We start from the raw sequence: 26,260 nt of genomic DNA on the forward strand, positions 1-26,260 counted from the left end.
AATGAGAGAGGAATGCTTTCTTACCAGTGTCAGTGGCAGTGTTAGAGAGTGTTGTAGTAGTTGTTGTCGTGTCGTCCTGGATGAAAGTTGATTCTGACAAATAATGACAATAATATCAAATAATGTGAAAAGAGCAATAATTGTGCAAGGGTAGTGAGACCTTATTGCAAACAACACAATGTCCCACAGTATGTGCCACGGTGTGTTCTCAGTGTGGAACGTAATATGAAGTCCACTTCAACAAAAATTTGATTTGAATGAAAAGAGAAAAGTCTAACAAGCATAACACTGAAAATTTCATCAAAATCGGTTAAAAAAAAGAAAGTTATGACATTTTTAAATTTTACTTAATTTCACAAACCAGTTATATGCACATTCCCGTTAGTATGCAAATGAGGGAGCTGATGACGTCACTCACTATATCTTTTGTATTTTATTATAATTATTAAAAATTCTAATTTTCTCCTTATTGCCCTGCGTAACGAAGTTTTATTTCACCCTAAACATGTGAAGTTACCATTAACCTATACCATGCTATGGTTCATTCAAGTTGGACCTTGTAAAATCTGTAAAAAATAAAATATTGTATAATTCAAACAATACAAAACAAAAGAAATAGTGAGTGAGGGACATCATCGGTTCTCTCATTTGCATGTCATTTGACTAAATTGTACATATAACTATTTTGAGAAATGTGAAATGAAATTTCGTGAAATGTGGAATTACATTTTCTGAAATGACTATAAAATATCATATAACTTTCTGACTTTACATCCGATTTTGATGAAATATTTAGCTTTATGCTTGTCTGATTTTTCACTATTGATTTAAATCAAAATTTTCCCGAAGTGGACTTGACATTTGAATTTGACCATTTCATTTGATAGTCCACAATGTGAAATATTCACACTCTTATCGCACTGTGTGAAGGTGTGTTCTTTCCAGCAGGGGTCATTTCCTTATTTTTTTATGCGTAAAGTTATTACTTGATTTCTAGGTCTTAAGTTCTTGCAAAACTTTCACGCAAAAGTTACCAAATAAACTACATAATCGTTATTATATTATCAATTGCCGTTGAGATTTGATGATTATACCAAGTCATGATATTTTTGTTCTTATATTAGTAAAGGGAAGGGGATAACGTGAGACAGAATGAGAGAGGAATGCTGTCTTACCAGAGTCAGCGGCAGTTGGAGAAAGTGTAGTGGTAGTTGTTGTTGTCGTGTCGTCCTGAGTGGAAGTTGATTCTGACAAATAATGACAATATAATATCAAATAATATGAAAAGAGCAATAACTGTGCAATAGTTTGACCTTATCGCAAAGTTTGACCTTATTGCAAAGTATCACAACTTTCTTATTTTTCATCCGATTGTGATGAAATGTTAGCATTATATGCTTGTCTGATTTTTCACTATTGATTCAGATCAATGTTTTACCGAGGTGGACTTGACCTTTAAAATTTGACCATTTCATTGTCCACTATGTGAAATATTCACACTGTGATTGTACTGTGTGAAGGTGTCTTCTATCCAGCAGGGGTAATTTCATTTATATTTTCCACGCAAAGTTATTACTTGATTTTCAGATCTAAAGTTCTTGCAAACTTTTCACTCAAAAGTTACCAAATAAACTACATAATCGTTATCATATTATCACTTGCCGTTGTGTTTAAGGATTTGATGATTATACCAAATCATGTTATTTTTGTTCTTTTATTAGTAAAGGGAAGGAGATAACACGAGGGAAGATGAGAGAGGAATGCTGTCTTACCAGAGTTAGCAGCAGTTGGAGAGAGTGTAGAAGCAGAATCGGGTGTTGTTGTTGTGTCGTCTTGGATGGATGTTAATTCTGACATAATGTAATGAGAACAATGAAATGATGATGTTTGTTTGTCGATTCAAGACATTTTCCAAGGTAATACATTTGGAGCAATTTAAATTCATGAACTTTGCATCCCTTCCCTCTTCCTTATCCCTGCCGAATCCCGGCGGGCAAGGTGAAGTAATATTTATTTACATCCAAAAAAAAAAACGGTTGTGATAAATTTACAAAACCAAAGTTAGCAAAAAGAATCTCACCAGTAGAAGTACTTGGTGTCGGGCAATGTCGGAAGGAAGGAAGAAAGAGAGAAAGAAATGGACAAAGAGGAAGAGGGGGACATAAGGAAGGAGCAAAAGCAAAGACAGAAGGAATGGGGAAGACAAGGTTTTCATTAGGTATACCTGTGTGTCGGTTTAATTAAAGAAGCGGAGTGCTGATTTGTCCAGTTCAAATTTGAACTAGACAAATCAGCATTCCGAAGTGCAGTCACTATACACGCTCTTTAAGAGCTAAATTAGCACTTCATTTTTTAGAGTGTGTGATCACAATGAAACTGTGTTCTTTCCAGCAACGGCCATTCAATTATTTTTCACATTTTCACATGTATGCATATATACCCATTACTTGATTTCTAGACCTATTGGGGGCAAAATAATCATTACATTTCATCGTCAAGCATAACATACCTAAACAGTCATTATCATTACTTGCCCTTGAGTGATACCGAATTGCCTTATTTTTACACTGCAAAAACTCCGGTGTTAAATCAACACCTGAGTTTTGCAACGTATTATTTCATTAGGGAAAGGGGGAGAAGTGCACACGACAGAGAATGAGAGAGGAATGCTTTCTTACCAGTGTCAGTGGCAGTGGTAGAGAGTGTTGTAGTAGTTGTTGTCGTGTCGTCCTGGGTGGAAGTTGATTCTGACAAATAATGACAATATAATATCAAATGATGTGAAAAGAGCAATAATTGTGCAAGGGTAGTGAGACCTTATTGCAAACAACACAATGTCCCACAGTATGTGCCAAGGTGTGTTCTCAGTGTGGAACGTAATATGAAGTCCACTTCAACAAAAATTTGATTTGAATAAAAAGAGAAAAGTACAACAAGCATAACACTGAAAATTTCATCAAAATCGGTTAAAAAAAAAGAAAGTTATGACATTTTTAAATTTTACTTAATTTCACAAAACAGTTATATGCACATTCCCGTCAGTATGCAAATGAGGGAGCTGATGACGTCACTCACTATATCTTTTGTATTTTATTATATTAAAAATTCTAATTTTCTCCTTATTGCCCTGCGTAACGAAGTTTTATTTCACCCTAAACATGTGAAGTTACCATTAACCTATACCATGCTATGGTTCATTCAAGTTGGACCTTGTAAAATCTGTAAAAAATAAAATATTGTATAATTCAAACAATACAAAACAAAAGAAATAGTGAGTGAGGGACATCATCGGTTCTCTCATTTGCATGTCATTTGACTAAATTGTACATATACATGATATAACTATTTTGAGAAATGTGAAATGAAATTTCGTGAAATGTGGAATTACATTTTCTGAAATGACTATAGAATATCATATAACTTTCTGACTTTACATCTGATTTTGATGAAATATTTAGCTTTATGCATGTCTGATTTTTCACTATTGATTTAAATCAAAATTTTCCCGAAGTGGACTTGACATTTGAATTTGACCATTTCATTTCATAGTCCACTATGTGAAATATTCACACTGTTATCGCAATGTGTGAAGGTGTGTTCTTTCCAGCAGGGGTCATTTCCTTATTTTTTTTTCTGCGTAAAGTTATTACTTGATTTCTAGGTCTTAAGTTCTTGCAAAACTTTCACGCAAAAGTTACCAAATAAACTACATAATCGTTATTATATTATCACTTGCCGTTGAGATTTGATGATTATACCAAGTCATGATATTTTTGTTCTTATATTAGTAAAGGGAAGGGGATAACGTGAGACAGAATGAGAGAGGAATGCTGTCTTACCAGAGTCAGCGGCAGTTGGAGAAAGTGTAGTGGTAGTTGTTGTTGTCGTGTCGTCCTGAGTGGAAGTTGATTCTGACAAATAATGACAATATAAAATCAAATAATATGAAAAGAGCAATAACTGTGCAATAGTTTGACCTTATCGCAAAGTTTGACCTTATTGCAAAGTATCACAACTTTCTTATTTTTCATCCGATTGTGATGAAATGTTAGCATTATATGCTTGTCTGATTTTTCACTATTGATTCAGATCAATGTTTTACCGAGGTGGACTTGACCTTTAAAATTTGACCATTTCATTGTCCACTATGTGAAATATTCACACTGTGATTGTACTGTGTGAAGGTGTCTTCTATCCAGCAGGGGTAATTTCCTTTATATTTTCCACGCAAAGTTATTACTTGATTTTCAGATCTAAAGTTCTTGCAAACTTTTCACTCAAAAGTTACCAAATAAACTACATAATCGTTATCATATTATCACTTGCCGTTGTGTTTAAGGATTTGATGATTATACCAAATCATGTTATTTTTGTTCTTTTATTAGTAAAGGGAAGGAGATAACACGAGGGAAGATGAGAGAGGAATGCTGTCTTACCAGAGTTAGCAGCAGTTGGAGAGAGTGTAGAAACAGAATCGGGTGTTGTTGTTGTGTCGTCTTGGATGGATGTTAATTCTGACATAATGTAATGAGAACAATGAAATGATGATGTTTGTTTGTCGATTCAAGACATTTTCCACGCAAGGTAATACATTTGGAGCAATTTAAATTCATGAACTTTGCATCCCTTCCCTCTTCCTTATCCCTGCCGAATCCCGGCGGGCAAGGTGAAGTAATATTTATTTACATCCAAAAAAAAAAACGGTTGTGATAAATTTACAAAACCAAAGTTAGCAAAAAGAATCTCACCAGTAGAAGTACTTGGTGTCGGGCAATGTTGGAAGGAAGGAAGAGAGAAAGAAATGGACAAAGAGGAAGAGGGGGACATAAGGAAGGAGCAAAAGCAAAGACAGAATGAATGGGGAAGACAAGGTTTTCATTAGGTATACCTGTGTGTCGGTTTAATTAAAGATGCGGAGTGCTGATTTGTCCAGTTCAAATTTGAACTAGACAAATCAGCACTCCGAAGTGCAGTCACTATACACGCTCTTTAAGAGCTAAATTAGCACTTCATTTTTTAGAGTGTGTGATCACAATGAAACTGTGTTCTTTCCAGCAACGGCCATTCAATTATTTTTCACATTGTCACATGTATGCATCTATACCCATTACTTGATTTCTAGACCTATTGGGGGCAAAATAATCATTACATTTCATCGTCAAGCATAACATACCTAAACAGTTATTATCATTACTTGCCCTTGAGTGATACCGAATTGCCTTATTTTTACACTGCAAAAACTCCGGTGTTAAATCAACACCTGAGTTTTGCAACGTATTATTTCATTAGGGAAAGGGGGAGAAGTGCACACGACAGAGAGGGAGAGAGGAATGCTTTCTTACCAGTATCAGTGGCAGTGTTAGAGAGTGTTGTAGTAGTTGTTGTCGTGTCGTCCTGGATGAAAGTTGATTCTGACAAATAATGACAATATAATATCAAATGATGTGAAAAGTGCAATAATTGTGCAAGGGTAGTGAGACCTTATTGCAAACAACACAATGTCCCACAGTATGTGCCATGGTGTGTTCTCAGTGTGGAACGTAATATGAAGTCCACTTCAACAAAAATTTGATTTGAATGAAAAGAGAAAAGTCTAACAAGCATAACACTGAAAATTTCATCAAAATCGGTTTAAAAAAAAGAAAGTTATGACATTTTTAAATTTTACTTAATTTCACAAACCAGTAATATGCAAATTCCCGTTAGTATGCAAATGAGGGAGCTGATGACGTCACTCACTATATCTTTTGTATTTTATTATATTAAAAATTCTAATTTTCTCCTTATTGCCCTGCGTAACGAAGTTTTATTTCACCCTAAACATGTGAAGTTACCATTAACCTATACCATGCTATGGTTCATTCAAGTTGGACCTTGTAAAATCTGTAAAAAATAAAATATTGTATAATTCAAACAATACAAAACAAAAGAAATAGTGAGTGAGGGACATCATCGGTTCTCTCATTTGCATGTCATTTGACTAAATTGTACATATAACTATTTTGAGAAATGTGAAATGAAATTTCGTGAAATGTGGAATTACATTTTCTGAAATGACTATAAAATATCATATAACTTTCTGACTTTACATCCGATTTTGATGAAATATTTAGCTTTATGCTTGTCTGATTTTTCACTATTGATTTAAATCAAAATTTTCCCGAAGTGGACTTGACATTTGAATTTGACCATTTCATTTGATAGTCCACTATGTGAAATATTCACACTCTTATCGCACTGTGTGAAGGTGTGTTCTTTCCAGCAGGGGTCATTTCCTTATTTTTTTTTATGCGTAAAGTTATTACTTGATTTCTAGGTCTTAAGTTCTTGCAAAACTTTCACGCAAAAATTACCAAATAAACTACATAATCGTTATTATATTATCAATTGCCGTTGAGATTTGATGATTATACCAAGTCATGATATTTTTGTTCTTATATTAGTAAAGGGAAGGGGATAACGTGAGACAGAATGAGAGAGGAATGCTGTCTTACCAGAGTCAGCGGCAGTTGGAGAAAGTGTAGTGGTAGTTGTTGTTGTCGTGTCGTCCTGAGTGGAAGTTGATTCTGACAAATAATGACAATATAATATCAAATAATATGAAAAGAGCAATAACTGTGCAATAGTTTGACCTTATCGCAAAGTTTGACCTTATTGCAAAGTATCACAACTTTCTTATTTTTCATCTGATTGTGATGAAATGTTAGCATTATATGCTTGTCTGATTTTTCACTATTGATTCAGATCAATGTTTTACCGAGGTGGACTTGACCTTTAAAATTTGACCATTTCATTGTCCACTATGTGAAATATTCACACTGTGATTGTACTGTGTGAAGGTGTCTTCTATCCAGCAGGGGTAATTTCCTTTATATTTTCCACGCAAAGTTATTACTTGATTTTCAGATCTAAAGTTCTTGCAAACTTTTCACTCAAAAGTTACCAAATAAACTACATAATCGTATCACTTGCCGTTGTGTTTAAGGATTTGATGATTATACCAAATCATGTTATTTTTGTTCTTTTATTAGTAAAGGGAAGGAGATAACACGAGGGAAGATGAGAGAGGAATGCTGTCTTACCAGAGTTAGCAGCAGTTGGAGAGAGTGTAGAAACAGAATCGGGTGTTGTTGTTGTGTCGTCTTGGATGGATGTTAATTCTGACATAATGTAATGAGAACAATGAAATGATGATGTTTGTTTGTCGATTCAAGACATTTTCCACGCAAGGTAATACATTTGGAGCAATTTAAATTCATGAACTTTGCATCCCTTCCCTCTTCCTTATCCCTGCCGAATCCCGGCGGGCAAGGTGAAGTAATATTTATTTACATCCAAAAAAAAAAACGGTTGTGATAAATTTACAAAACCAAAGTTAGCAAAAAGAATCTCACCAGTAGAAGTACTTGGTGTCGGGCAATGTTGGAAGGAAGGAAGAGAGAAAGAAATGGACAAAGAGGAAGAGGGGGACATAAGGAAGGAGCAAAAGCAAAGACAGAAGGAATGGGGAAGACAAGGTTTTCATTAGGTATACCTGTGTGTCGGTTTAATTAAAGATGCGGAGTGCTGATTTGTCCAGTTCAAATTTGAACTAGACAAATCAGCACTCCGAAGTGCAGTCACTATACACGCTCTTTAAGAGCTAAATTAGCACTTCATTTTTTAGAGTGTGTGATCACAATGAAACTGTGTTCTTTCCAGCAACGGCCATTCAATTATTTTTCACATTGTCACATGTATGCATCTATACCCATTACTTGATTTCTAGACCTATTGGGGGCAAAATAATCATTACATTTCATCGTCAAGCATAACATACCTAAACAGTTATTATCATTACTTGCCCTTGAGTGATACCGAATTGCCTTATTTTTACACTGCAAAAACTCCGGTGTTAAATCAACACCTGAGTTTTGCAACGTATTATTTCATTAGGGAAAGGGGGAGAAGTGCACACGACAGAGAGGGAGAGAGGAATGCTTTCTTACCAGTATCAGTGGCAGTGTTAGAGAGTGTTGTAGTAGTTGTTGTCGTGTCGTCCTGGATGAAAGTTGATTCTGACAAATAATGACAATATAATATCAAATGATGTGAAAAGAGCAATAATTGTGCAAGGGTAGTGAGACCTTATTGCAAACAACACAATGTCCCACAGTATGTGCCATGGTGTGTTCTCAGTGTGGAACGTAATATGAAGTCCACTTCAACAAAAATTTGATTTGAATGAAAAGAGAAAAGTCTAACAAGCATAACACTGAAAATTTCATCAAAATCGGTTTAAAAAAAAGAAAGTTATGACATTTTTAAATTTTACTTAATTTCACAAACCAGTAATATGCAAATTCCCGTTAGTATGCAAATGAGGGAGCTGATGACGTCACTCACTATATCTTTTGTATTTTATTATATTAAAAATTCTAATTTTCTCCTTATTGCCCTGCGTAACGAAGTTTTATTTCACCCTAAACATGTGAAGTTACCATTAACCTATACCATGCTATGGTTCATTCAAGTTGGACCTTGTAAAATCTGTAAAAAATAAAATATTGTATAATTCAAACAATACAAAACAAAAGAAATAGTGAGTGAGGGACATCATCGGTTCTCTCATTTGCATGTCATTTGACTAAATTGTACATATAACTATTTTGAGAAATGTGAAATGAAAATTCGTGAAATGTGGAATTACATTTTCTGAAATGACTATAAAATATCATATAACTTTCTGACTTTACATCCGATTTTGATGAAATATTTAGCTTTATGCTTGTCTGATTTTTCACTATTGATTTAAATCAAAATTTTCCCGAAGTGGACTTGACATTTGAATTTGACCATTTCATTTGATAGTCCACTATGTGAAATATTCACACTCTTCTCGCACTGTGTGAAGCTGTGTTCTTTCCAGCAGGGGTCATTTCCTTATTTTTTTTATGCGTAAAGTTATTACTTGATTTCTAGGTCTTAAGTTCTTGCAAAACTTTCACGCAAAAATTACCAAATAAACTACATAATCGTTATTATATTATCAATTGCCGTTGAGATTTGATGATTATACCAAGTCATGATATTTTTGTTCTTATATTAGTAAAGGGAAGGGGATAACGTGAGACAGAATGAGAGAGGAATGCTATCTTACCAGAGTCAGCGGCAGTTGGAGAAAGTGTAGTGGTAGTTGTTGTTGTCGTGTCGTCCTGAGTGGAAGTTGATTCTGACAAATAATGACAATATAATATCAAATAATATGAAAAGAGCAATAACTGTGCAATAGTTTGACCTTATCGCAAAGTTTGACCTTATTGCAAAGTATCACAACTTTCTTATTTTTCATCTGATTGTGATGAAATGTTAGCATTATATGCTTGTCTGATTTTTCACTATTGATTCAGATCAATGTTTTACCGAGGTGGACTTGACCTTTAAAATTTGACCATTTCATTGTCCACTATGTGAAATATTCACACTGTGATTGTACTGTGTGAAGGTGTCTTCTATCCAGCAGGGGTAATTTCCTTTATATTTTCCACGCAAAGTTATTACTTGATTTTCAGATCTAAAGTTCTTGCAAACTTTTCACTCAAAAGTTACCAAATAAACTACATAATCGTATCATTTGCCGTTGTGTTTAAGGATTTGATGATTATACCAAATCATGTTATTTTTGTTCTTTTATTAGTAAAGGGAAGGAGATAACACGAGGGAAGATGAGAGAGGAATGCTGTCTTACCAGAGTTAGCAGCAGTTGGAGAGAGTGTAGAAACAGAATCGGGTGTTGTTGTTGTGTCGTCTTGGATGGATGTTAATTCTGACATAATGTAATGAGAACAATGAAATGATGATGTTTGTTTGTCGATTCAAGACATTTTCCACGCAAGGTAATACATTTGGAGCAAATTAAATTCATGAACTTTGCATCCCTTCCCTCTTCCTTATCCCTGCCGAATCCCGGCGGGCAAGGTGAAGTAATATTTACATCAAAAAAAAAAAACGGTTGTGATAAATTTACAAAACCAAAGTTAGCAAAAAGAATCTCACCAGTAGAAGTACTTGGTGTCGGGCAATGTCGGAAGGAAGGAAGAAAGAGAGAAAGAAATGGACAAAGAGGAAGAGGGGGACATAAGGAAGGAGCAAAAGCAAAGACAGAAGGAATGGGGAAGACAAGGTTTTCATTAGGTATACCTGTGTGTCGGTTTAATTAAAGATGCGGAGTGCTGATTTGTCCAGTTCAAATTTGAACTAGACAAATCAGCATTCCGAAGTGCAGTCACTATACACGCTCTTTAAGAGCTAAATTAGCACTTCATTTTTTAGAGTGTGTGATCACAATGAAACTGTGTTCTTTCCAGCAACGGCCATTCAATTATTTTTCACATTGTCACATGTATGCATCTATACCCATTACTTCATTTCTAGACCTATTGGGGGCAAAATAATCATTACATTTCATTGTCAAGCATAACATACCTAAACAGTCATTATCATTACTTGCCCTTGAGTGATACCGAATTGCCTTATTTTTACACTGCAAAAACTCCGGTGTTAAATCAACACCAGAGTTTTGCAACGTATTATTTCATTAGGGAAAGGGGGAGAAGTGCACACGACAGAGAATGAGAGAGGAATGCTTTCTTACCAGTGTCAGTGGCAGTGGTAGAGAGTGTTGTAGTAGTTGTTGTCGTGTCGTCCTGGATGAAAGTTGATTCTGACAAATAATGACAATATAATATCAAATGATGTGAAAAGAGCAATAATTGTGCAAGGGTAGTGTGACCTTATTGCAAAAAACACAATGTCCCACAGTGTGTGCTACGGTGTGTTTTCAGTGTGGAACGTAATATGAAGTCCACTCCAACAAAAAATTGATTTGAATAAAAAGAGAAAAGTCCAACAAGCATAACACTGAAAATTTCATCAAAATCGGTTAAAAAAAAGAAAGTTATGACATTTTTAAATTTTACTTAATTTCACAAACCAGTTATATGCACATTCCCGTTAGTATGCAAATGAGGGAGCTGATGACGTCACTCACTATATCTTTTGTATTTTATTATATTAAAAATTCTAATTTTCTCCTTATTGCCCTGCGTAACGAAGTTTTATTTCACCCTTACCATGTGAAGTTACCATTAACCTATACCATGCTATGGTTCATTCAAGTTGGACCTTGTGAAATCTGTAAAAAATAAAATATTGTATAATTCAAACAATACAAAACAAAAGAAATAGTGAGTGAGGGACATCATCGGTTCTCTCATTTGCATGTCATTTGACTAAATTGTACATATAACTATTTTGAGAAATGTGAAATGAAATTTCGTGAAATGTGGAATTACATTTTCTGAAATGACTATAGAATATCATATAACTTTCTGACTTTACATCCGATTTTGATGAAATATTTAGTTTTATGCTTGTCTGATTTTTCACTATTGATTTAAATCAAAATTTTCCCGAAGTGGACTTGACATTTGAATTTGACCATTTCATTTGATAGTCCACTATGTGAAATATTCACACTCTTATCGCACTGTGTGAAGGTGTGTTCTTTCCAGCAGGGGTCATTTCCTTATTTTTTGTATGCGTAAAGTTATTACTTGATTTCCAGATCTAAAGTTCTTGCAAACTTTTCACTCAAAAGTTACCAAATAAACTACATAATCGTTATCATATTATCACTTGCCGTTGTGTTTAAGGATTTGATGATTATACCAAATCATGTTATTTTTGTTCTTTTATTGGTAAAGGGAAGGAGATAACACGAGGGAAGATGAGAGAGGAATGCTGTCTTACCAGAGTTAGCAGCAGTTGGAGAGAGTGTAGTAGTAGAATCGGGCGTTGTTGTGTCGTCTTGGATGGATGTTAATTCTGACATAATGTAATGAGAACAATGAAATGATGATGTTTGTTTGTCGATTCAAGACATTTTCCACGCAAGGTAATACATTTGTAGCAATTTAAATTCATGAACTTTGCATCCCTTCCCTCTTCCTTATCCCTGCCGAATCCAAGCGGGCAAGGTGAAGTAATATTAACATAAAAAAAACGGTTGTGATAAATTTACAAAACCAAAGTTAGCAAAAATAATCTCACCAGAAGAAGTACTTGGTGTCGGGCAATGTCGGAAGGAAGGAATGAAGAAAGAAAGAAAGAAATGAACAAAGAGGAAGAGGGGACATAAGGAAGGAGCAAAATCAAAGACAAAAGGAATGGGGTAGACAAGGTTTTCATTAGGTATACCTGTGTGTCGGTTTAATTAAAGATGCGGAGTCTGAAATGTTGGAAAAATTTCCAATCGTCTGTTACACAAGAGCAGGGTTGTTTAATACACCTTTTCCACTAGGGCCAAGGCACCGTTAGGACAAGGCGCGGAATGTAATAAGTGAAATCCGCGACCTTTCCGAAACCTGTCCGGACATTCCTGGGAGTATCCGCACGTTGTCCTAAACCCTTCCTGGTGTTAGGGAAATCAAAATTTGTCCGCATCCAAATTTTGGTCTCGACCAAAATTTTGACGCGGATATAGAATTCCTGACACCTTCGGGACCTTGTCCTCTCGATGTCCTGATGATGTCCCGCCCTTCCTAAACCCTTCCGCATCTTCCGGAAACCATCCTCGATCAGGTCAGCTTCAGGAAGCAAAAAAGAATCCATGCAGAATGTTTCAGGAACGTGCGGATTGGAATAAAAAGGCAAGCGGACTGTTTCAGGAACGTGCGGATTGGAATAAGATAGCAAGCGGAGTGATTTGGGAACGCGCGGACGGGAATAAGAGGGCAAGTAGAACGTATCAATAATGTGTGGATCCAATGCACATATGTATGGAACGAGTACACAAGTAGCAAAAGACATTTGTGATCAGTTCACTAGAGGGGCAACGGGACATGTTACAAGAAAATAACATTACAAAAAGTAACGAAGAACGGGGTCAAGGTGCCTAATTAGTATATCACTAAACAAACCTAAAATTTATATTTCAAGAGTTTTCTAAACATATCCTGTGAGCGCGAAGCGCGAGCTGATTTTTTTTTGAAGGGAGGGGGGGGCGTTACAAACTTTGAGGAATATTTCAAGCATTTTCTACTGATTCTAAAGTGGACATTTCAAATGTTTCTTGCACTTGTTAACCTGGTAGTGATGCGAGCAGGTATACTGAACAAAAAGACGTTTCAAGCAACGTTTAATTATGAACTAGATTATTTTAATGTACTCGACTGAAAATATGACCGTTTAGGCAGCGCTTGACTTTACGAATAGGACAAATATCTCAAAAATAAATAATGGAGGCATAGATTTCAAACTAAAATTAAAGTTTATATTCTAAATGCATTTTAAGCACTTATTTGATCATGAATGAGATACGCACATTATGTAATCAATAAAAATAATAATAAAATCGTAATGATAGCTAGTTTTTATATATCACAGTTCTTAGAATGACTCAAAGCACCTTATACCATATTATTACATCAGTCATTCATTTCAATCCCGAATGAAAAGTGCACAATTTCCACTCCTTGGAAGCATTTCTTGCATTCATCGCAGCCTCCAAATGGCGCTGGCAAATTCAAACATATATTAACATTCGCTTCCTACCGGGTACCCATTTTGCACCTGGGTGGAGAGTGGCAAAGTGTCAATTTCGCCTTGCCAAAGGATGCTATATAGACCGCAGTGGAATCGAACACACGACCCTCTGTTTAGAAGGCGAGAGTCAGAACCACTACACCACAGCTTTCACAAAAACGAATAGACCTTAGTAAAAAAAAATCTTGCATAGGACATGTTTCTCATAAACATAAAATGTGAGCGCGAAGCGCGAGATTATTTCTTTTAAACATGAAGCACTAAGAACAAAACCTGTATTTCTTGTAAAATGATCAGGGTGCACAACCTTCTAAATAAACTATTAGAAGTATGAAGAGCGAAATGAACTATTTATTTTTACAAATTGACCTAGCTGAAACGCTGAAAGGTTTACTATTTGAAAATTCTCCCTTCTTCCCAATTTATTCAATCCTCTTCTTCTTCTTCTCCCCTCTTCTTTCCTTTATTTCTTTTCCCCCCTTTTTGCGCAGCCGATAGGGCGTTGCGATCGCATCGTCATCCTGTATTTGTCCATTTACATTCGTTTCCTAGTTTATTTAATGGGTACAAGAGGAGGCCACGGCGATTAGACACTGAATTTACAATTCGACCAAAAGTTTAAACCAATATTTTTTTTATCTTACACACTTATAATCTCAGCCAATTTTCTGTTCATTATCACGACTATTTGTTTTTCTTGTATTCTCTTTCACCTCTTTTTTCATCTCCTTTGTTTATTCCTACTTCCTTTTATTTTGTCGTTATCTCTCTTAAATACTGGGAAGGGTAAGCCTGCAGCATGGGCTGGAGGGTCGTATAAGCTCGGCATTTGCCCCTCTCTGTTTTTTTCTTTTCCACCATATCATTCTGTAAGTTTCCCTCCCCTTCCCCCCCAAAAAAACTTCCCCCTTCACTTATTTATCTTCTGTTTGCATTTTTAAGGGTGAGGCAATGCCATCTCGCACCTCAGTTCGCATGTGCCTGTCGAATGCAAGGTCATGTTGCATCCTAGCTTCCGATTTTCTTCTTCTTTTGTCTATATTCATTTGTGGAAAACTTATTACAAAGTGATGTTACAAATAGAGCTCCGACTTTCATATGAACATATGTAGTCCTATATTCAAAGTTACCTTAGTAAAAAAGAAAGATTCGTGATAACTTGATACCATGTATAAAAATGCACAAAATATGCTTTCACCATATCAAAAGTGAATGCAACATCATACACTAAAATACATACTTTACGTTATTCTCAGTCCCCGTTTTAATTTCCACCCCTCTCTATTCCCCCTTTTTAATCATCTTTCATTCATTTTTTAAAGATTTTAATTCATCTTTGTTTTTTACCTCCCTTTATTTCTCCTACCCATTTCTCTCAAGTTTTCCCTTCCTTTTCGTCCCCTTCCCTTATATTATTTTAATTGCTTTGGGGGGGCGAGGGGGAACTGCCTCACCTCCCCCCCCCACCCCCACCTCAAAAAAAGAGCGGGGAGAGGGGAAAGGGAGAGAATAAAAAGAGAGAGAGGAAGATGGGAAAAGAAGAGAAAAAAGAGTAAGAGGGAAAAGAAAAAAAGAAAAGAAAAGAAAGGAGAAAGGAAAATGGAGAAAAGGAAGAAGAAAAAAGAGGAAGGAAGAGAATACTATTTAAAAAGAGAGGAAGAAGGGAAGAAAGATCAGAAAAGAGAGAGAGGGGGAAAAAGAGGAGAAAAAAGAGAAAAGAGAGAGGAAAATAGAGAAATAAATGACGGAAAAAAGAGAAAAAAAGGGGGAAAGAAAAGATGGGGAGAAAAGCAAAGGGGGAAAGGAAGACAAGAAAAAAGAGAAGAGAAGGGGAGAATAAAGAGAAGAAAAAGAGAGAGAGGAGGAAGGAAAAGAAGAGAAGACGAAAAGGGGAGAGTAAGAGGGGAAAGAAAAAGATAAACAAAGAAAGAGAAAGAAAGAAAGGGGAATGAGGATAAGAGAAAAAAAAAGAAAAGGAGATGGGAAACGAAAGAGGGAGATGTTGATCCGGACGTCGATTTGATGTTCGAACTAGGCAGCGCCAAAACGACGTTCGAAATATGGGGAGCCGAACTGATGTTTGAACTGGGAGGGGGGCGATAAATTGATTTTCGAACTATGGGAGCGCCGAATTGATGTTCGATCTAGCGGGGCACCATATTGATGTTTTAACTAGGGGAGCGCTAATTTGAATTTTGACCATAATGCGACAAAATACATGTTTCAGAGGAGGGGGGGGGGCAAAGTTTGTTCAACCGAGGGTGCAAAATTGACCTTGAACTTAGGGGGGTTAATGCGAATTTATTTTCGACCGGGGTGCAACATTGCTCGTATTGCCGGTTTAGAGTGAAATATGCCCAAAAAGCTTTAATAGATGCGGCTGACTTAAAATATCCCGTTTTTATGATAATAGACAAAAACAATGTTTTCGAGTTTTAAGTCTGTTTAGCGAGACTGATATCCTGTTTAGGGTCACAAAAAAGGGTTATTATCAAATTCAGCTCGGGGTACGCGCTCGCAATATTTGATTAGTGAGGTATGCATCCTCTGCGTCAATCCCACATGTAAGTGTTAGTGTTTTTCAAGTCAACATACATAGGCCGATCCAAGGGGCAAATATTTTGCCCCCCCCCCCCATGGTGGCGCAAAAATGGGGGATAAGAAACAGGAAAAAGAAGAGAAAAAGACAAACAATTAGAATAGGAATGATACCTTAAAAGAGTCCTTCTTAAGTCAGTATATAAAATAATTGAGCTCGCGCTTCGCGCTGTAATTATTGTTTAGTTATATACGCACCCAACCTCACAGTTTTCTTTATGCTAACTAGAAGCATAAGCTGAAAATATTTGATATTCTAACTCGACAACTGACAATGTATTTGTCATGTCATCATTATAAAAATTTTCAGCTAGCGCTTCGCGCTCGCATTAAATTATTAATTGATATGCATCGTGTTCATCATAACAACTATTTAAGTACACATCCCTTGATGTTACAATATAGTGTTTTGACCCACGTGATAAAAATTTGACCTACGCCTATCGATTCAAGGGCTTTAAAAATAAATTTGTGATGAATCGAATCGAATGCTTTTTTAAAAGTCGATCGATACAATGTAACCATCGTTTTCTTCGGTTTTAAGGTAGTAAAACATATCATGTACATTCCGAATTGCCTCTACAATATTTCTTCCTTTAATAAAAGCATGTTGATCTGGATTGATTATTGAATGTATTACTTTTTGTAAGCGTGTAGAAAGAACTTTAGAGCATATTTTGACATCAACATTAATCAATGAAATAGGTCAATAGTTTTTCAAAAATCTTTTATCCTTGTTTGGTTTAAGCATTAACGTAACAACACTCTGTTTTTTGACTTGAGGATAATTCGGATTTTATAAAAGAATAATTCAATGCCGCTACCAGAGGGCCAGACAAAATGTCCCAAAATCTCACATAAAATTATTTTGTGAGTCCGTCATTACCTGGTGATTTTCCGACTGGCATTGCTTTAACTGCTGCCTGACATTCGTCTATTGTTAACAGACCTTCACAGCTATTCCGGGATTCTTCATCCAAACATTTAATTTCATTTTACAAAAAAGATCTGGCATTAGAATCGTCCAACTCAACATGCTGTTTCGAATACAGTGATTTATAAAAATGTTTTATTTCTTTAAGAATAGTATTTTCAACTTCTAGAACTTCATTTTGTCCTTCTAGCTTACGAATGGTAGATTTGTTTTGATGATGCTTTTCAAGAGACAAAAAATATTTTAATAAACATAATTTTAATAACAGAGACTTCAAGTGATTTTTAGAAACCATGTCATTACTTTTGGTAGATTATATGACTGACTATCCTCGTCTAAAAACAAAATAAAAGAAAAAATGAAACAAATGAGATAAGGCAGTATGCTATCTAATCATGGAAATCTATGTGTGTGCCATGTCAACTTCATGTAGTGGAAATATACAAACAGTACTAACCACAAGTCAACATAAAAGTCCATGCCATGACTTGCAGTGGATTGTGTGAAGGATTTTGATCACATGCCTCATTTCTTCCTTTCCGTATTGGCTGAATCTGCATAGTAACTGTATGTGTGTGTGGGGGGGGGGGTATTTAGGCTATCAGAGTCTATTTCTGACACACGGAAATGCAGGCCTACTCGGTTTTAAATCTTCTTTTTTAAGTACAATATTATTTTTAAAACGTACAATGTATTCTTCACCATGCACTTTTTAACTTGACAAATAAACCAAGATTTTTCACCGAAAACAAGAGAGAAACTTGGAGGAGAGGGACACACCGGTGTGTGGGGGTGGGGTGTGTTTGTGTTATATAACAAATCTTAGAGTCTCTACCAACATCACATTTGTTTTTCTTTACATATTGATATTTCTGGAAAATCAAATGTAGGGGGAGGTTATTCATAGGATGAAATTATTTGTATACTACGAGTTGACATTATTACCTTGACATCGTTTGCCAGTAAAGCTACAGAGACAGTGACACTCATATCCATCATTGGTCTCATTACAGGTACCTCCGTGTAGACAAGGATTAGACAAGCAAGCTGTGGGAGGAATAGTCAAAGGTTACTGCTCTATTAATGTATACAAACAATATATGGGAGGTTCTGTTAAAATCAAACGTTTCTAGTCGATTGAATGCAATAAAGTCTCATGGAAAGCACTTCCTAATTATATGAGAAATATACATGATTTAGATAAGATTAAGACTTCCCTCAAAGAGTAAATGTTTAACATGTAATGAATTCAGTGCCCCACACTATTTACTTACTTTCCAAGTGGATAGGGACATGCGTAGCTATGTGTTATGCGCTATAAAACAGCTTAATGTGGAATAACGCCTTGCCAAAGGACGATATGCCATGGTGGGATTCGAACACACGACCCTCTGAATACAAGGCGAGAGTCAGAACCGCTAAACCACGACGCTTCCATCTTTTTTTATCCAAAATAACCATAGCATTAGAAAGCCCATATTCTACTACTACTACTACTACTATACTACACTACTACTTCTACTACTACTACTACTATTGTGCTCAGTTAGTTGAGTAAACACGCACTCAATGATATTAGACCTAAATGTATGTTCGAAACTTCTTTATGACTGGCAACACTATCGCTTCTTTGAAACGCTAGGAATTGAAAATGAAATGACAGCTCATCTGTAGAGGGAAAATGAAATAAGTCATGATCATATTTCAAGCCTTGCATGCTAAGCTATAATAATCACACCAAGTTCTGACAATATAATCATTTATGCATGACTAATCACGAATTCGAATTATGTGCAAAACAAAGGCCAAACTTCGTAATTCATTTTTTTTCAACAGCTGCAAATGAAGTATGAAAAAATTATTTAATTTTTGACCTTTGCAAAAAGGACAATAAGGCAACAGTAGTCAGGTATCAGTTCGCCCAAAATCGTTTGCGAAGTGCGAAATATGATTGAAATACTAAGAATTGGATATCAGATGGAAACTTATCATCTCTAAATCTGCCGTGCGTTACGCTTCAATAAAAATAAAGGTTTAAAAACATGCATTTCGTTAGGACATTATTTGTTATATTATATAATAGCCAAATAATGACTTTTTTTGTTGTTATTTTGTGTTATATGCACTGTAATGTACAAACAATTTTCTGGTACATCGTGTGGTGTGTGTGTGTACATATATATATATATATATATATATATATATATATGAAGAGCTCACATGCAAAAGGGGTTAGGTCCATTTTTCATCAAGTTATATTTTTTTGTCTCAATGTATAGACTTTTAGTAGCTCCATAAGATGATAATAAAGAAAGGTTGAAATTCTTATTGAAAAGTGATCTAAAATGGCAAAGAAAAGTCACTTTTTTCCAAAAGGGGTTAGGTCCATTTCAGTTTAGTAGCAAAATGGGTTAGGTCCACAGAGAATTTTTGGAAAAGAATTATAAAAGAAATGTGAAGACAGGTAGGTTTCTTTTATACCAAATTTCATGTTCTCATTGTAACGTATCATGAAAATTTAGTTTCGCATGAGAATATTGCAATATGGGAGAATAAAAAGAAATGATTTCCTTAGAGTGGACCTAACCCCTTTTGCAAACAAACTATTCTGAAAAGCTCATTTGTCAGAAGGGGTTAGGTCTATATTGTTCATAACTTTTATTGTTTTCTGTCTTAAAACTTCTAAATTTTTTGTCGTTCTGATGAAAACAAAGAAAATTTGAAATTCATATGGAAACGTGAATAAAAGTGGCTAGGAAAAATCACCTTTTTAATCAAAATAGATTGGATTCATTTCAGTTTACTTGCAAAAGGGGTTAGGTCCACAATAATTATTTTTAAAAGAATACATAGAAAAAAATATCTTGAAAGCTAGACATTATTATCATTCAGAACATAACAAAACAGAAGCATCTTTCTTTATGTTTTGGCAAAATTATTTAGGACTTCAGATAGAAATTAATTGGGACAAAGTCCTGTATTCTAAACTTAGACAAATAAAAGATAACAAGGTTAGAGAATTTAATTTTAAGCTTCTGCATAAAATACTTCGGTCCCAATCAAATTTATTTAAATGAAGTTTAAAAAATGATGCTAAATGTAATCTCTGTTTAATTAAGGGAACAATTATACATATGTTTATAAAATGTGAGAATATGAAATCTATATGGAAAATGGTAGAAGATACAATTCTTTCTGTTTCTAAAGTACAGGTCTGTGTTAATGAAAATATAGTGATTTTAGGTTGGAATATACAGGAACCGAAATACTGGTTAATTAATATTTTGTATTTTACTCAATACACCATTTACAGAAATTGTATTGAAACGAGTATGAAAAAAGGCTATTACTTTGTTAATGTAAATAGATTATGGATGAATTTGAAAATGAAGATGGTATTTAAGTTCAAAATATGTTACCAAAATAAGAATACAAAAGAAATTGACAAATTGCTGGAACTCATTTATGGATTGATTAATTTGAAGTGGAAGAGCTGAAAACTAAAACTAAAACTATTCCTAAAATAAAAGAGGAAATTAAACATCATCACGAAGAGGTCAGCAAAGAGGTTGAAAAGCTTCAGTTGTATGTTGGTCGAGAGAATTTCGTGCTCTTGTGTATACCCGAGGAGAGTCCGAACATCGGAAAACTGAAAAAGTCGTGAGGAAGTTTCTTGTAAGGAAACCGAAGTTTTAGCCTGTGGAGGTGGGAGAAATCGAGTTCCAGAGGGTACATCGTGTTCCCGCGGGGCTCAAACCAAGGCCTATCAAAGCCAGGGTGTTGAGATATGCCAACAAGGGCAAGATCGTGAAGGGGGCGCATCATCTGAGGTGAAGCAAAACGGTGGTAACTGATGACCTTCCATGGAGGTTGAGGCTGGAGCGACAGGCTCAACTACCGCTGCTGTACGAGGCAAGGAAGGCTGGACGCCTTGCCTTCTTCTCCCGGGCGGAACCCGACCGGCTTTTCATCGACAAGAAGTGGATTCCGAGGAAAAATCGAGCCAATTATATGGAAATGCTGAAAAAAGGTAACAGCGGTAGTTAAAAAGTAAAGAAAGAATATATAAGTACACGAAGACATTTATGATTGAGACGACAGCAGTTAAAAGTAAATAAAGAAGATGAAGAATATATGAAAACATATTGAAACGATTTGAGCTAATTATTTGATAAAATGTGAGAATAAGAATTAGAAGGAAGAATGTTAAATAATCATTGAACAAATATCAGAACTATAAAAGGAAGAACAGTGAAGAATCACTGGAAAAACATGAGAATAAGTCTAGAGCTATAGAAGGAAGAAGACTGAAGAACTCTTTTTTCTTTTTTCTTTCGGGTTGGTTTTTAAAGACATCATGAACATGATGAATATGAAAACATATGTTTGAATTTATATATGCATGTAAACCTTCTGAAAATGAGAATGTGTATGTAGAAGTGACGTTTTTAGAGGGTCTTGTGACCAAATGTGATTCAGAACCAACTGAACGGGGATTATAAGATTTTAAGTCACAGAATTCTATGGGAATCGGCCTAGTTTAGGCGATACATCATTTTATGTTTTATTCTAATTGCAGGAAAAGAAAAAGGAAAGAGGATAAAAAAAGGAGGAAAAAAGATGTCAACATGACGAGATCCGGGATCTTGTCATCTGATCATCTCTTCTACAAGATGTTGACATGACGAGATCCATGATCTTGTCATCTGATCATCTGTTCTACAAGATGTCGACATGATGAGATCCGGGATCTTGTCATCTGATCATCTGTTCTACAAGATGTCGACATGACGAGATCCATGATCTTGTCATCTGATCATCTCTTCTATGTCGACATGATGGGATCAGGTATCTCGTCATCTGATCTTTTGCTATCATGATGTCGACCTCCCAAGATAATATATCAACATCTCGGTGGCACTTTTAAGCTTCCAGAACATATAGTGCTATTAGAATTAGAACAGTGGACAAAAGAATGGGGTGGGCCAACGTTCTTTTGTCATGGGTCAAACCACAGTAGGCATGGTAGGGGTGTTCTTATATTGCTCTCCCCCATCTTCAACTTTAAAAGGGATTTTTTGTTACAGGTAAAGAAGGAAGATACATTATACTTAAAGCAGAAATATAAGGGGTTAAATTTTTGTTGAGAAATGTGTATTTTCCGACAAGAGACAAAGTAGCACTGCAAGGTGATCTTTTAAATGAGATAGATAAAAGTATTCATAAAGTTTTTGAGTCGGATTATTCGATAATATTAGGAGATTTTAACACTGTAATGGACAGGAATATGGATTATGAAGGCCAAACATATCAAACTCTAGGTTTAGTGCAGTTTTGAGAGAATTTTTAAATAAGTATGATTTAGAAGATATATGGAGAAAAAAGAATCCTAATGCTGGACATTTTACTTTTAGACGAAGGTCGCCTTTAGTCCAAAGTCGTTTAGATTATTGATTTATATCATGCAGTTTAGAAAATTTAGTGAATATGTGTGAAATCTTAGTATCAGTAACACCGGATCATTCTGGCATTATTCTACAATTTTAGAATTTGAAAGAAAATTATGTTCACGGAAATTCGTACTGGTAATTCAATAATAGTCTTTGTATATGGATAAAGATTTTATTACAGAGATGTATGATATGATATCTGGATTGAAAAATGAATGGGCACCTAGGTTTTCGAATAAATTAGTCTTTTGGGATTTCTTAAAACTGAAAATGAGGGAATTTGCTATGAAATACTCTCGGGAAAAAGCAAAATTACGAAAACGCGAAATAGAAACTGTAGAGGTTGAAATCAAGACTTTCGAAAAGCAGATACTCGAAGGTTCATCGATATCTGCGATTGATAACATTAAATAAAAAAAAGATAAGTTAAATGAATTATATAATCTTTCTCGGCAAGGCATTAAAGTTCGCTCTAGAGCAGATTGGTTTGAGGAGGGGGAAAATAATAAGTATTTTGAACAACTGTTAAAAATAAATAAGAGGAAAAGTGTTATTAAAGAATTAGTCAATGAAAAGGGAGAAATTATTAGGGACAAAATAATATTTTTAAAAAATATAAAGATTTTCTATGAAAAATTATATTTTTTGAAAATGAAAGTTGTTATAATAACAGTTTATTTTCTAAAGACGTCTTAAAGTTAAGTGAACAGAACAGAGAATTATGTGAAGGTAAAATAACAAAAGAAGAATGTTTTAAGGTGATAAAAGAAATGAAATGGAATAGGTCATCTGGAAATGACGGTTTTACCGTAAAATTTTGTTATACACTTTGGCCAATGTCAGGGGATTTGTTGGTAGAAGTATTAAACGAAACATATTTAAGAGGGGAATTAACAGTTTCTCAAAAACAAGGGACTATCACATTGATAGAGAAGGAAGGAAAAGATGCGTTATATATTAAAGATTATAGGCCCATTACGTTATTACATGTAAATTACAAAATATTATCTAAGGTTTTGGCAACAAGGATCAAACAGGTTTTAAACAAAATAATTCATTATGATCATGTGGGATACATAAAAGCAGTTCGACTAATAGAGGATACATTATTTTACTCTAGACATTACTTGGAGCAAGGACAAGGATTTTTTTTATTGCGGCAGATTTTGAAAAAGCTTTTGACTCTGTTTCTCATCAATATTTATGGAAAGCACTCATTTTTTGGTTTTGGAGAGTCATTCTGTTCTTGGGTGAAAATACTATATAATGATATAAGTAGTTGTGTTATGAATGGAGGGTATTCCACCGGTTACTTTAATGTAGAAGGAGGGGGGTCAGACAATGTGACCCCTTGTCGCCCTATTTGTTTTTTATTGCAATAGAATTACTGGCACATGAAATAAGAAGAGACAAAATCATTTAAGAGATAAGTTTTGGGGAGCATGAAATAAGACATGTATTGTATGCCGATGATATGACAATATTTTTGAAAGACATGGATTCAATAAAAAAGGTTGCATTATATTTTTGAAGAATTTGAAGAAGTCAGTGACTTAAAGGTAAATAAGGACAAGACACACTTTATGTACTTGGGTAAGGAAAATGGAAAAACAAAATGACCCTGTATATGTATTTGGCAAATATGTTAGGGAGGTTAAATTTTTATGAGTTATCTTTTCAGTTGATTTTAGATTAAAAGATAATCTGAACTATAAAGAAATATTAAGTAAAATAAAAAAGCTTTTAGGTTGGTGGAAACAACGAGATTGGACTATTATGGGAAGAATACATTTATTGAAAACATATGCATTGAAAAAGTTAAATTGTTTCATCCATCTTTGTTGTCCCCTCATGGGTGTGTATATATAAATCGTGAAATTATATCATTTGATTTTATATGGGGAGGGAAAGATCGTATTAAAAGAAAAATTGTGTATCAGAATTATAATTGTGGTGTGGTTAAATTGATAAATTTGATAAATTGATAAATTTTGAAATATTTGTTAGATCGCAGCGTATAATGTGGGTAAAAAGACTTTTGTATGGAGAAAGAAATCTGGGGTGGAAGTTATTTTTTGATTATTCCCTAAATTCAGTTGGAGGAAGGTTAATTTTTCTATATGATTATGAAATGAAAAAAAAGATAAAAAGAAAGTTGAAGATTCCATCGTATTATTTGGAAATGCTAGATGCTTGGCAAGAGATCGATAATTTAAGACATTTCAATGGTTCTAAAAATCCAATCATTTTTAATAAGAAGAATATTTGTATAAAAAATAAGATGATATTTGATAAAGATTTATTAGAACGAGGGCTAATTAAGGTGGAACATATCATTGACAAGGGACATGTTAAACCAGTCGCATACTTTTTGAACCTTGGTATGGGAAGTGATCTTTTGTTTATAATAGGTGAAATATATCATGCAATTCCAAGTGATTGGAGAAATTATTTAGGTTCGATACATTTTTGTGAGATAGACTTAATTAACTACAATATAAACTTGCTTCTGTTGGGGAGGGAAATTAGCTTTAAGGAGGTACCATCAAGAAAAATATATGATTATTTCATGAAAGAATTGCAAAAGTCATATGATTTACAGATAAGTGACGGACAAAATAATTATAATTATACAGGGAAAGAAATTTGTGAATTTTTTTAGACCAAGAATAACATTAATTGGGAGACAGAGGGAATTTAAATTTAAGCTATTGCATGGGGCAATTTACACTAATATTAATTTGTTTAGATTTGGATTTGTTGAAGAAGATCTCTGTTCGTACTGTAAACGGGAAACGGAAACATATTCACATATATTTTTGTCTTGCTTAAAGGTTAAACTGATATGGAAAACTTTGATACAGCGATTTGAATTGGATGAAATAAAGGACTTGAATTGGCTGGATATATTTGTTGGTTTGTCAGGCAATACAAATAGAATAAAAAGTTGTAATACTTTAGGTTTTCCCGTCCAATTTCGTCAGAGTTGCATTTTAATTAACTAATAGGTATTCAAAATCGAAGGATTTCCGTAAACCCTCTCCTCTAATGATTCATTTTAATTTATGAAGTATTTAATTTCTGTTAAAATCATTCCTTTAAATTTGATAGAAACTCAATTTAGATAGAAAATCGTTTACATTCACGACCCAACGTTGTCATTTGATTTCGCACAAACGGAATGGGCATTCGATTTCGCCCCAAATACCATTTTCAATTTCATTTACAGACATACAGATTTGCGCTGTAAACACCCAGATTCAGACAACCTGTTTCTGTGTTTTATTTTTCATATATTCTCTCTTTTTTCAAATTTCATCTTTTTTTTTTCTTTTTTCTTATCTCATCAATGACATTTATTTTATTTCATGTCATATTCTCTCTTTTTTCAACCATAATTTCATCTTTTTTTTCTTTCTTTTTTAAATCTCTTCATAGAGATTTAGTTTATTTTATGTTTTATATTCTCTCATTTTTCAAACTTAATTTCATCTTTTTTAATATCCTTTTTAATCTCTTCAATGAGATTTAGTTTATTTCATGCTTTATATTCTCTCATTGGCAAACTTAATTTCATTTTTTTTAATTTCTTTTTTCTAATCATTCTCTACAATGACATTTATACTATTTCATAACTATTTTGGTTAACTTTCAATTGGTTATAAACCATTGTTTAATTATCTCAAAAAGTGGC

At 34.4% G+C, this 26,260-nt stretch overlaps 1 protein-coding gene across 1 annotated transcript in view; it reads right to left on the bottom strand.

The window, feature by feature from the left end:
- LOC121423516 (serine-rich adhesin for platelets-like) overlaps positions 1-11,872 on the bottom strand; it is a 29,449-nt gene extending 17,577 nt beyond the window's left edge. The window contains exons 1-14 of the mRNA XM_041618867.1: positions 11,791-11,872; positions 10,634-10,702; positions 9,728-9,805; positions 9,140-9,211; positions 7,989-8,057; positions 7,083-7,160; positions 6,495-6,566; positions 5,343-5,411; positions 4,437-4,514; positions 3,840-3,911; positions 2,679-2,747; positions 1,773-1,850; positions 1,176-1,247; positions 25-93 (exon numbers count right to left, since the gene is read on the bottom strand). Of these exons, the coding sequence (XP_041474801.1) occupies positions 25-93; positions 1,176-1,247; positions 1,773-1,850; positions 2,679-2,747; positions 3,840-3,911; positions 4,437-4,514; positions 5,343-5,411; positions 6,495-6,566; positions 7,083-7,160; positions 7,989-8,057; positions 9,140-9,211; positions 9,728-9,805; positions 10,634-10,702; positions 11,791-11,872 (1,027 nt within the window). The remainder of the gene's footprint in view (positions 1-24; positions 94-1,175; positions 1,248-1,772; positions 1,851-2,678; positions 2,748-3,839; positions 3,912-4,436; positions 4,515-5,342; positions 5,412-6,494; positions 6,567-7,082; positions 7,161-7,988; positions 8,058-9,139; positions 9,212-9,727; positions 9,806-10,633; positions 10,703-11,790) is intronic.
- Positions 11,873-26,260: the final 14,388 nt, after the last annotated feature.

This window comes from Lytechinus variegatus, chromosome 11 (assembly GCF_018143015.1).
Source record: "Lytechinus variegatus isolate NC3 chromosome 11, Lvar_3.0, whole genome shotgun sequence".
In the NCBI taxonomy this organism is placed as follows: Eukaryota; Metazoa; Echinodermata; class Echinoidea; order Temnopleuroida; family Toxopneustidae; genus Lytechinus; species Lytechinus variegatus.